Source organism: Mobula birostris, chromosome 6 (genome assembly GCF_030028105.1).
Source record: "Mobula birostris isolate sMobBir1 chromosome 6, sMobBir1.hap1, whole genome shotgun sequence".
In the NCBI taxonomy this organism is placed as follows: Eukaryota; Metazoa; Chordata; class Chondrichthyes; order Myliobatiformes; family Myliobatidae; genus Mobula; species Mobula birostris.
The window spans coordinates 101,926,583-101,940,000 of NC_092375.1; the positions used below are offsets into that span (position 1 = coordinate 101,926,583).

General features: G+C 42.5%; 1 protein-coding gene across 2 annotated transcripts in view; it reads left to right on the plus strand.

Annotated features, from left to right (window-relative positions):
* Window positions 1-8,902, plus strand: part of sec22a (SEC22 homolog A, vesicle trafficking protein) — a 140,368-nt gene extending 131,466 nt beyond the window's left edge. For both annotated transcript variants that reach the window (XM_072260945.1, XM_072260946.1), the window contains one exon: window positions 5,588-8,902. In XM_072260945.1, coding sequence (XP_072117046.1) covers window positions 5,588-5,788 — 201 coding nt within the window. In that variant the 3' untranslated portion in view covers window positions 5,789-8,902. The remainder of the gene's footprint in view (window positions 1-5,587) is intronic.
* Window positions 8,903-13,418: the final 4,516 nt, after the last annotated feature.

A 13,418-nucleotide genomic window follows, 5' to 3' on the forward strand; every position in this document is an offset into this window, starting at 1 on the left:
ATCTCCCTACTCAAAGGATGGTGAATTTATGGATTTCTTTTTCCCTGGGTAGAAATGACTGATACAAGTGGGCATAATTTTAAGGTGATTGGTGGAAAATATAGGGGAGATATCAGAAGTAAGTTCTTTATGCAGCAAGTGGTGGGTGCTTGGAATGCCCAGCCAGGGATGGGTGTAAAAGCAGATGTATTAGGAGCATTTAAGAATTCATTACATTGGCACATGATTGATAGGGAAATAGAGAGCTGTGTAGGAGAGATGGGTAGGTTAAAATGTCGTGGGCTGAAGGGCCTGTAATCTATTTGGAAAGAGAAATCTAGGATAAGGGATATGGTACGAAAATAGTATTGAGATTGAAGATCTGACATTGTCTTAATGAGAAGCCTTACAGGCTTAAAGAGCTGAATGGTCCACTCCAGCTCCATTGTTTACCTTCACTGAGAGTTGTTTCCCCAAGGTATGGATCCACAATCTTACCATGAACCTTTCTTGCTAGAGGACAGTGTTGTTGTATAGCAGATGCAACTTGCTAAAAGCCTTTAGTTTTGCTGATGAATGATGTCTGGCCCATTGGTGTACATTGATGATGACTTGTGCTCAGACTCAAAATAAACTCAAAGCATAATTATCAGCAGCACGATTATTGATGTTGTGATTTGTCTCGCTAAAACTGCATTTGGCCATTCTGTTGAAAATAACCTAGTCTATCCCATGTTTTTTGAAAATTAAAAATCCTCAAACTTGCAGTATATCCTCTTGTGTCTGCTTATATGTACCTCTAATGCCTGGGGTGAATAATTACTAGTTTTGGCTGCTTGTATTCTATGCTACTAAGTTGTGAGGAGCGAGAGAGCGCATAGGTTGTATTTTGACGAAGCTATCACTAAAAGCGTTTATACAGGATGTGCTTAAGATGTCCAAGGGATTTAGAGGAACAAATTTGTAAAGAGATTGCAGACTGTTGCAAGAAATATAAGGTTGTTATAGTAGTTAATTTTAACTTTCCACATATTAACTGGGAATCCCATACTGTAAAAGAACTAGATGGGATAGAGTTTGTCAAATATCTTCAGGAAAGTTTCCTTCATCAGTACGTAGAAGTCCTAACGAGAGAGCGTGCGATAGTAGACCTGCTATTAGGGAATGAGCCAGGGCAGGTGACAAGTTTGTGTAGGGGAACACTTTGCATCCAGTGACCACAATGCCATTAGTTTCAAAGTAAATGTACATAGAGATAGGTCTGGACCACTAGTTGAGATTCTAAATTGGAGGAAGTCCAATTTTGATGGTATCAGAAATGATCTGGCAGAAATGGATTGGGACAGGCTGTTTTCAGGTAAAGATATACTTGGTAAATGGGAGGCCTTCAAAAATGAAATTTTGAGAGTACAAAGCATGTATGTGCGTGTTAGAATGAAAGGTAAAGTTTACAAGTGTAGGGAAGCTTGGTTTTCAAGCCCAGTTTATAGGCAAATAGGAACAAATGAGGTGCTTATGGAGTACAAGAAATGCAAGAGAACACTTAAGAAAGAAATCAGGAAGTCTTTTAAAATAAGGCATGAAGTTGTTCTAGCAGACAAGGTAAAGGAGGATCCTAAGGGATTCTGCAGGTATGTTAAGAGCAAAAGGATGGGAAGGGACAAAATTAGTCATCTGGAAAACCAGAATGGTAGTCCCTGTGCAGAGCCAAAACAGATGGGGGAGATCTTAAATGAATTCTTTACATCTATATTTACTCGGGAGACAGATACAGAGTCTATAGAAGTGAGGCAAAGTGGCGTCAATTTTATGGATCCTGTACAGATTACAGAGGCAGAGGTGATTGCTATCCTGAGGCAAATCAGGGTGAATAAATCTCCAGGGCCTAGCAAGGTGTTCCCTCGGACCCCACGGGAGAGAAATGCAGAAATTGCCGGGGCCCAACAGAGATATTTAAAACATCCTTTGCAACAGGAGAAGTACCAGATGATTGGAGGATAGCCAATGTTGTTCCGCTGTTTAGAAAAGACTCTAAGCAGAAAGCAGGAATTGTAGGCCCATGAGTCTGACATCAATTGTGGGAAAGTTATTGGAAGCTATTCTAAGGGACCAGATATATAAGTACTTGGATAGACATGGACTGATTAAGGATAGTCAGCATGGTTTCGTGCATGGTAGGTCATGTCTAACTAATCTTATAGAGTTTTTCAAGGAAGTTACCAGGAAAGTGGATGAAGGGAAGGCAGTGGATGTTGTCTATATGGACTTTAGTAAGACATTTGTCAAGGTCCCACATGGAAGGCAGGTCAAGTAATCTTATCATTTGCTTATCATTCAGGATGAGGTTGTAAATTGGATTAGACATTGGCTTTGTGGGAGAAGCCAGAGGGTAGACTCTCTGACTGGAAACCTGTAACTAGTGGTGTGCCACAGGGATCGGTGCTGATCCTTTGTTGTTTATTATCTATATGAGGACGACACCAAGATTGTGGGCGTAGTGGACAGCGAGGAAGACTATCAGGGGTCTGCATCAGCTGGAAAAATGGGCTGAAAAATAGCAGATGGAATTTAATGCAGACAAGTGTGAGGTTTTGCACTTTATGACCAACCATGGTAGTAGGTCTTACACAGTGAACATACATAATTCATTGAAAGTGGTATCACAAGTAGATAGGGTCATAAAGAAAGCTTCTGGCACATTAGCCTTCAAAATCAATGTATTGGGTACAGAAGATGGGGTGTTATGTCAGACGTTGGTGAGGCTTAATTTGGAGTATTGTATGCAGTTTTGGTCACCTACCTGTAGGAAAGATGTAAACAAGGTTGAAAGAGTACAGAGAAATTTTACAAGGATGTTACCAGATCTGGAGGACCTGAGAGGAAAGATCGAATAGGTTAGGACTGTATTCTTTAGAACATAGAAGATTCAGAGGAGATATAATAGAGGCATATTAAATTATGAGGGGTATAGATAGGGTAAATGCAAGCAGGCTGTTTCTACTGAGGTTGGGTGGGACCACAACCAGAGGTCACGGCTTAAGAGTGAAAGGTGAAAAGTTTAAGGGGAACATGAGGGGAAACTTCTTCACTCAGAAGGTCGTGAGAGTGTCAAAGCAGCCTTCAGCACAAGTGGTCCATGCAAGCTTGATTTCAATGTTTAGGAGAAGTTTGGATAGGTACATTGTTAGTTTTTATATAGAGGGCTATAGTTGCAGTGCAGGTCGATGGGAGTAGGCTGCTTAAATGGTTTCAGCATGGACTAGATGGGCTGAAGGGCCTGTTTCTGTGCTGTACTTTTCTATGACTCTATGAATTTGTGAGGCAAGTTCTTTTATAGAGAGATTGGTAGGTGCCTGGAACATGGTGCTTGAGCAGGTGGTGGAAGTAGATAAGATAACAATCTTGATAGACATGAGCAGGCAAGGAATAAAGGGATAGAGACCATCTGCAGGCATATAGAATTACTTTAGATTAGTCAACATGATCAGCACGGACAGGGTCTGTTTGATAGATGACGTAAGTCACTTGATAATTCGAGGCTGCTTTACATTCAATAAAATCTTTTCTTAAACTCACCTTTCTGCCAAATGCCAACCTCCATATCCTCAATTAACTCTGTGTCAACCGCTCCCAGTTTTTAATGTTGTCAGTTCATGAGCATTCATCACTCTTGTACAAAGATATGTGCTGCCCTCGGATTGCATCAGAAATGCCTGAGATTTGTGGTCGTGTGCAGCAATCTGTAGTTAAGGTTTTGTGGTGAGGTCTTGAGTTATAATAAGAGACCAGATAGATTGGGACCTTTTCTTGGAGTGTAGGAGGTGGAGATCTAACCTTAGGGATGTAGTTAAGATGGGTGTAGTTAAGATAGATGGAGTTTAAAACTAAAGGACCTAGATTTAAGGTGAGATAGAAAGATTTTAAAAAACCTGTGGGGAAACTTTGTCATGCAGACGATGATGAGTATATTCAAAGATTAAAAGTACATGTATAAATTGTACAGCCTTGAGATCTGTATGTTTACAGGCAGTCACAAAGTAAGAAACCCAAAATAACCCAATTTAAAAAAACAGACCAACAACCTATGTGTCCTAAGAAAGAGGAAAAGAACACAAATCATGCAAACAACAGAACCAAGCAACAGCATTCTGAAACAAAATCAAGTCTATAGACCCGAATTCCTAGAGCAGGTGGAGTGGCCCAAAGCCTCTGTCTCAAGTTCATCATAAGCTGCCATGAAGCTCGCAGATGTGAAGTGTGTAGCAGTGGGAGCAGACTCAAAGCCTCAGCACCATGGGGAGAGGAGGGAACATCATGGCAGAGCGAGCAAAATCGGCTCGACCCCCACCTCTGGTCCCAGCACCCTGCCTCCAGTCTCTCTGGGTTGGTGTATAAATTGTCTATAAACGTGCAGTGCCTAGACTTCACCGCCCAGTCCAAAGCTGTTCCTGATTTCTCCAAATCAGCTCATCGCTTAGAGTGATCCAACCTCGCACCTGGCTTAGGTAGATGGGCACCAAAACTGCTCTGCCTCGACTCCTCTTCAAGTAGATCATCCCAAATCCATTTCAGTCTCCGAAACTACCTCAAACATGTTGTGCCCTGACTTTGCAATACACCAGCAGGACTCATCATCCCACGAGTCAGCTTCACCTCCGCTCACCTCTTCATTGTTTGCAGTGATAGTCTACCACCATTTACCTCGTAAAAAGTGTTATTAATGATGTTTTTAGTCGTATTTCTTGCCTTCTGAACTTACCAGTAAGCTGTCGCACAACTAGAGAAGTGCCATCTTAAACCGGAAGCTTACTTAAGGTACAAGTTGCCAGAAGAAGCTGTAGAGGTGGGTTGTTTAAAATACATTTAACAGATATGTGGATAGAAGAGGTTTAGATGGAGATGTAGGCCAAATGCAGGCAGCGGAAGTTGATAGGTTCTTGATTCGTAATGGCATCAGTTGTGTTGGGAAGAAGACTGGAGAATGGGCTTGAGAGGGAAAAATCAGCCATGATCGAATGGCAGAGCACTGTCAATGGGCCAAATGGCCTAATTCTGCTCCTGTGTCTATTGGTCTTGTAGATCAGATAGACATCTTAGCTGGCATGAATGATTTAAGCCGAAAGGCCTATTTCTCTAAGACTCTGAAGGACACAACTTGCGTCCATGGACCATATGAAAAATCTCACCTAAAAAGCCATTGTAAGCAGCTCACCCATTGAATTGTAAACAAACTCTTTATTAATAATGTCTCTAGAGTGTGTACTATTGTCTTCCTTCTTCTGGCCTCAATCACTGCCACCAGTTAATTAATTGGTGGTTATGTCAGTAAGTTTAATAATATGCAATTGCACTTGAATCTTGAAAAGATTGAATGAAGGTACCTGATAGCTCTTTTCCCCAGCATGAACATTTCCGGCTTCATTCTCCCCTTGTAACTTGTTTTTCTCACTTCAGCTCATTTAGAGTGGTTAGTTTTTAGGCTGATCACCTCTTCCCTTGAAGTGAAGAAGCACAGTTTATTACTGATGAAAGGCTGTAGAGATGTGCTTCACCCATTGCTTACATTATCTGAAATTCTAAACTATATTTTAACTTTGTTTTCTTTCAGTGTTACTTGTTAGCATGCTACAGTGGACAGAGGAATTTGAAATCATTCCTGATGTTTGGTGTTGTTTGTCTCTGTAACCTCTACCTGCATGAACATCGTAATATTTGGCAGATTCTATTTCATGTGGCAGTGGCTGCATTTTCAACTCTGCAGACATGGATGAGACAGCCACAGGGAAAGGCCCCCGACTACAACGTCTGAGTGTCGGACTATAGAGAACAGTTCCATCGAAAGCACAGAATGACTTGGGACAAAGCGAAAGAACCATGTCCATTATGGGCCAAATGATGAAATTTATTTGACTTTCTTGGAAACACTGTGGCACAATGCTGACACTCGAAGCTACTAATCAAGGTTGTGAAGATGAGTTCCTGCAGTTAATTCCTTATTGCTGCAATGTATGGGGTACTTATTTGGGCACTAGACATGAGGCTGGAAAATTCCAGATACCTTGTTAGCTCTTTATTTGGATTCAATTGATATGAAATTCTTTTGTCAAATTTTTGTTTAAGGTTTATTTCTCTTTGGTTCAAAAGGCAATGATTTGTATTTTGAGTGCAGAGTACAGTGAAATCACAAGGCTCTGTTTTCGTGTACAACTTCATAGACTTGACCACTTTAATTGAATTGACACTCCCAATATGGGACTGTTCACTTGAGATCCATGTCACCATCTGGATGGAAATTGAAATTCTCCTCCTACTTCTCGTTAGTATTTACATTTCACCAAGTACTTTTTAGCCATAAAATACTTTACTTGGTCATCTATTATGCAGAAATTTGCTCTGTTTCCTGCATTACAATAGAAGCTACATTTTTTTACCCTGAAGTATTTAATTGATTTTCAAACTTTCAGGCAGCCTGCAATTATAAAGTATAAAAGCAGAATCTGCTGGACAGTTCCAGTAATTCAGGTTCAAGTTAGTTTATTGCCATCTGACTGTGGATATATACAACCAGACAAAACAACGTTCCTCCAGTCCACAGTGCACCCATAATACATAAATCATACACAGCACATAAACCAAAATATTATACCATAAATAAGTTAATAAAATATAGTTCAAAATGAATGTAGTGAAGTGCAACACAACACAGGTAAACAGTAGAGAAAACAGATCGCTGTCTTAGTGAAGAGAGCACGCTGGTTCCAGGGTATTCGTAAGTTTCACAGCCAGAGGGAAGAATCTGTTACCCAGTCTAGCAGTGCTGGACTTGATGCAGAAGGGGAGAGTTGCTTTGGTGTTCTTTGAACACAGAACAGTACAGCACAGTAACAGGAAATTCAGCCCACAATGTTGTGCCAAACTAGCTAAAAAGCAAATCAGAAGCACTGATATACTAATCCCTCCTACCTCATGTCCATATATCTCCATCTTCCTCACATCCATGTGCCTATCCAAACGCCTCTTAAAAGCCTCTAATGTATTTGCCTCTACCACCATACCATGCACCCACAACTCTGAGTAAAAAAACTTACCCCTCACAACTCCCTTGAACCTACCCCCTCTCACCTTCAATGTAACCCTGGGAAACAGATACTCTCTGTCCATTCTACCTATGCCTCTCATAATCTTGTAAACCTCTATCAGATCTCCCCTCAGTCTCTGGCGCTCAAGAGAAAACAACTCAAGTTTATCCAGCCTCTTATGATAGCACATGCCCTCTAAACCAGACAACATCCCGGTAAGCCGCTCTACACCCTCTCCGAAGCCTCAACATTCTTCTTATAGTGGATAATCAGAACTACACACAATACTCCATGTGTGGCCGAACCAGAGCTTTATAAAGTTGCAACATAACCACCGGACTTTTGAACTCAGTGCCTTGACTAATTTTGAAAGTAAGCATTCCACAAGCCTTCTTAACCACCTTATCGACCTGTGTAGCCACTTTCAAGGAGCAATGAACTTGGATCCCAAGATATCTCTGCTCAGCAACATCGTTAAGGATCTCGCCCTTAACTGTGTACTGTGTCCTTGCATTTGCCCTAACGCAGTGCAACTCCTTACATTTATCTGTCTTAAATTCCATCTGCCATTTCTCAGCCAATGGTCTGTGTCGTGCTGTATTATTTGCCAGTCTTCTGCACTATCCACAACTCCACCAATCTTGGTATCATCTACAAATTTACTAACCCACCATCTATATTTTCATCCAGTTCATTTAAATACATCACAGACAGCAGAGATCCCAGCACAGATCCCTGTGGAACTCAGTCCCCAGCTCAAATAAATCCCTTCAACCACTATTCTGTCTTCGATGCACAAGTCACTTGCTGGTAATAATAAACCTGATTCTGATTCTGAAGCTATTTCCATCCACCTGCACCCAGACAATGGCCTTTCATACCCTTCCCATACAAGTACCGATCCACGCTTCTCTTAAATGTTGAAATCAAAGCCACAGCCACCTCTTGCGCTGGCAGCATGTTCTACGCTTTCACCACCTTCTGAATGAAGATGTTCCTCCTCATGTTCCCCTTAATCATTTCACCCTTAACCCATGACCTCTAGTTCTAGTCTCACTCAATCTCATTGGAAAAAGCCTGCTTGTATTTACCCTATTTACACCCCTCATCTCTTGAATTTTCCTAAGATATTATTTTCTCATTTAAAATTTTCTCCCCTTCCTCCTTTCTCCCAAATTCCAAATTGGAACTGTTGCTAACAATAAAAAAAATCACAGGAGGAACTCAGCAGGTCTGGCAACATCCATGGAAGCAGAGGGATGGTTGTTGCTTTGCGTCTTAACGGTTGCCACTTCTTTTGTATTTTGCAACAAAAAAATGCAGAAAAGCTGCAAATACTTAGCAATTATCCAGTATCTATGGAGAGAAAATCTGTATTAATGTTCAAAACGCTAATTTTGATTGAAGTTCCGGTTATTTTCCATAGATGCTGCCTGGCCTGAGATTTCTAGCATCAATCTTCATTTCAGATTTTCCAGTATTTGCAGTGTTTTGGACCTTTGCTAACTAACTATAAAGGAAGTTGAATGCAAGTGTTTGCTGTGCCTCATCAATAATATTTAAAACTGACACAGTAGGGATTAGTTGTTTTGTAACTATGCCTGTGCCTGGGAATTTCAATTTGTAAGAGAATGCAAGAATGAATTTTCTTGCTTCCAGACCATACTTCAGTGTCACACTGCTGCCTTTTGGGATCTGAATGTTTTCCCATTTCGGTTTCCATAATTGAGTATTTATTTTATGAGAATTGTAACATGCTAATATCGATATACATTTATGTGACTGTGTTACAACATTTTGTAGGAAATTGGTAAGAAATAAAATATGTAATGCATATATTTAGAGAATCGAGCAAGCCCAAATGGTTTCCACCAATACAAAATACGATGTGCAGGCTACATTTGTTGGGGGAATAATTTATCTTCTAAACTGGCACTGATAATCTGTACACTACTTTATCCTCCGCCGGCTCCAGGCTTTCAATCGTCGGTTCTTTGACTTTCTCACGTCCTGCAAAGATCGCCTGTCTACAGACCACAGAACCTGGATGCCTCCACATTGCGATACCTGTTGCTGATCTCGACGGCTGTAACAACCCAGAGCAAATTCAAAACCCGGACTCCCCCGCCATCAATGCAGATTCCAACGACCTCGGACATCTCCAAAGTGCCAGTTGTGCAACTTCCAACTCCAACTCCGGCCTTGACTTCCAGGCCGGGTCTTCATGTGCTGCTGCTGAAACCCCCGTCTCTGCTTCCCCCACTGCCACTCGGCAATCCCATCTCTCTCACATCCCACCGACAGCCCTTGGGCGCTCGGAGACTCCACCTTCTTCCCAACCCTCCCCTCAACTCTGACACTACCAACCACCTTCCCCCCTCCAATCCCAGCTGTCATCTGTGCTGGGATTTTACCATTCCCTCCGACCTTCCCCTCTCCTAGGCAGCATGTTCTGTCCTCAGTAAGGGCCTCACCTTTGTCCCCGTGTCCACACCGCAGTCAGGTCAGTTTCGTGCCTACAATGTCTCCTTCCGCCGCCTCCGTTTCCCAGTGTTTCTCTTTGGCAAGGACTCCCCACCCCACATCTATGACCCCTTCTCCCGTCTTCAACCCTCCTCTTCCTGGACACCCTGCTCTGGACCTTTTCATTGCCAACCACAGATGGGACATTAACCATCTAGACTTTAACACTCCTCTCACCTATTCCAACCTCACTCCTTCCGAGCACTCAGCTCTCCACTCCCTCTGCACTAATCCTAACCTCACCATCAAACCCTCAGATAAGGTGGGTACTGTAGTGGTGTGGTGTACTGACCTCTCCCTTGCCGAGGCTCAGCATCAACTCTCAGATAGCTCCTCTCTTACCCTTTGAACAGGACCCCACTAAGGACCACAGGCCATTGTTTCCCACACCATCACCAACCTTATTGACTCTGGGGATCTCCCATCCATCGCCATCAACCTCATAGTTCCCTAAACCTGCACCTCCTGTTTCTACCCCCTCCTACCCAAAGTCCACAAACCCACTTGTCCAGATAGACCCATTGTTTCAGCTTGTTCCTGCCCCACTGAACTCATATCGGCATACCTTGACTTTGCTTTATCCTTCCTAGTTCAGTCCTATCCTACTTACATCCATGACACTTCACGCGCTCTGGATCTTTTCAATAATTTCAAGCCCCCTGGCACCCATCACCTTATTTTTACTATGGATATCCGTGCACAACCCTCCCTCCATTTTCCTAACACCCAGATGCCTATCGGAGAGTTTCTTTAAAGCCCATAATGTATTTGCCTCTGCTACCACCCCTGGCAGGGCATTCCATGCGCCCATCATGCTCTGTGTCAAAAAAACTCCGATAACGTCCCCTCTACTATCAATCACCTTAAAATTATGCCCCCTCATATTAACCATTTGTGCCCTGAGAAGCAGCCTGGCAATAGAAACAGAAAACCTACAGCACAATGCAGGCCCTTTGGCCCACACTGCTGTGCCAAACATGTACTTACTTTAGAAAGTACCTAGGGTTACCCATAGCCCTCTATTTTTCTAAGCTCTATGTACCTGTCTAGGAGTCTCTTAAAAGACCCTATCATATCCGCCTCCACCACCATCGATGGCAGCCCATTCTATACACTCACCACTGCATAAAAAAACATAACCCTGACATCTCCTCTGTACCGACTTCCAAGCACCTTAAAACTCTGCCCTCTCGTGTTAGCCATTTCAACCCTGGGAAAAAGCCTCTGACTATCCACACGATCAATGCCTCTCATCATCTTTTACATCTTTATCAGGTCACCTCTCATCCTCCACCACTCCAGGCAGCTTTGAGTGTCTCATGGACTTGGACCTCAAGATCCCTTTGATCCTCCTCACTGCCAAGAGTCTTACCATTAATACTATATTTTGCCATCATATTTGACCTCACACTTATTTGGTTGAACTCCACCTGTCACTTCTCAGCCCAGTTTTGCATCCTATCAATGTCCCGCTGTAACCTCTGACAGCCCTCCACACTATCCACAGCTCCCCCAACCTTTGTGTCATCAGCAAATTTACTAACCCATTCCTCCACTCCTCATCCAGATCATTTATAAAAATCACAAAGAGTAGGGCTCCCAGAACAGATCCCCGAGGCACGCCACTGGTGGCAGACCTCCATGCAGAATATGACCCTTGTACAACCACTCTTTGCCTTCTGTGGGTAAGCCAATTCTGGATTCACAAAGCAAGGTCCTTTACTCAATCTATGCCTCTTATCAGCTTGTATACATCTATCAAGTCACCTCTCATCCTCCTCTTCAAAGAGAAAATCCCTAGCTCATGCAACCTATCCTCACAAGACACGCTCTCTAGTCCAGTCAGCATCTTAGTAAATCTCTGTACCCTCTAAAGCAACTGAAACTGAGCATAGTATTCCAAATGTGGTCTAACCATAGTTTTATAGAGCTGCAACATCATCTCACAGCTCTTGAACTCAATCCCCAACTAATGAAGGTCAACACACTATAATGCCTTGTTAAGCACCTTATCAAATTGTGCAATTTCTTCTCATCAGTGTCATGAATGGCTGACCCTTTATTTTGAGATTGTAACCCCTGGGTCTTGACCATCACCATTCACTCCCCATCGAGCCTTGGGTGGAATCAATTTGGCACCTACTCTCAAGAGCCCAAAAAGAAAACTGGTAAGTTTCAGTAAGATCGCCCTCCATTCTTTTAAAGTGAGCCTAACCTCTCTAATATTTCCTCAAAGAACAGATCCACCATCACAGGAATCAATCTGGTCTACCTGTTGCAAGCACCTGAAGTCATCTATTGCCTCGATAGACAATGGGCATGCTCACTGTTTTATGCAAGTAGTCTCATAAGACCCTCAGAAACTTGTACAGAGAAATGTATTGAGCAAATATTGTACATTTAGTCCAAAGAAGAATTCAATGAAGAGAAATGTAGCTAATTCTCAACAAAGATCTTGTGCTTTATATACAGTAGCTGAAGGTAGCAGGGCAGTTAGGTAAGCTGTTAAGACGACATACAAAGTATTTCATTTATTGGCAAAGCTTATGTTAGTGTTGTATTTAGACTAACAAAGTCACAGCTTGTTTACCCTCTGTTGGTCTGGTCACTAGTATTTGATCGCCCAAGCAAGAACACAGTGGAGATTCACAGAATTGGAAAAAAGTAGTAATGAGGTTCAGAATCAGGTTTATTATCACTGATTTCGATGGTTTTGTGGAGGCAGTACAGTGCAAGACATTAAAATTGCTATCAGTTGCAAAAATAAATAAATGGTTCAAAAACAAATAACAACTCAGTGTTCATAGGCTTGTGGACTGTTCAAAAATCTGATGGTAGATGGGAAGAAATTGTTCTTAAAATATTGAGTCCAGATCATCAGGCTCCTGTATCATCTTCATCTATGATGGCCATGTGAAGAGGGCATATCTCAGATGATGAAGGTCTTTACTCATAAGTGCCACCTCTTGAAGATGTACGTGATGGTGGATGGGTTGTGCCGTGATGGAACAGGTTGCACGGTTTGACAATTGGAGCCTCCATACTAAGCTGTAATGCAGACAGCCAGAGAATATTTGCAGAAATGTGCAACCTCCCCTTCCTGAAGTCCACAATTCCTCGGTCTTGCTGATGCTGAGTGCAAGGTTGTTGTTGCAACACCACTCAACCAGCTGATCCATCTCACTCCTGCATGCTTCCTTATCGCCATCTGAGAGTCATTGGCAAATTTACAGATAGATGGCATTTGAGCAGTGAACAGCTACACAGTCGAGAGTGCGGAGAGAGTAGAGCATGTATCCCCAAAGTGCACCCATGTTGATTGTCAGCAAAGATGAGATACTATTACCAATCCACACTGACTGTGGTCTCCTGATACGGAAGTCAAGAATCTAATTACAGAGGCCATGTTTGAAGCTTGTTAATTTGTACTGAGAGATTGATGGTGTTGAGCACTGAGCTGCAATCAACAAACAGCAGCTTTACTATTGTCTACATGCTCCAAAGCTGATTGGAAATCCAATGAGATTGTGTCTACAGTAGTAGGCAAACTGCAGCAAGTTCAGGTCTTTGCTCAGGCAGGAGTTAATTCTAGCCATAACCAACTTCTCAAACCATTTCATCACAGTAGACTTGAGTGCTACCAAGCTATAGTCATTGAAGCTTTCAAAGCTGATTAATGTCCCTTTGAAGCAGATGGGAACCTCTGACTGTGGAAGTGAGAGGTTGAAGATGTCCATGAACACTCTGCCCAGTTGCTCCGCTCAGGTTTTCAGTGTCCTGCTAGGGTACATCACTTGAGAGGGTTCACCTTTTGAAAGACACTTCGATGTCAGCCTC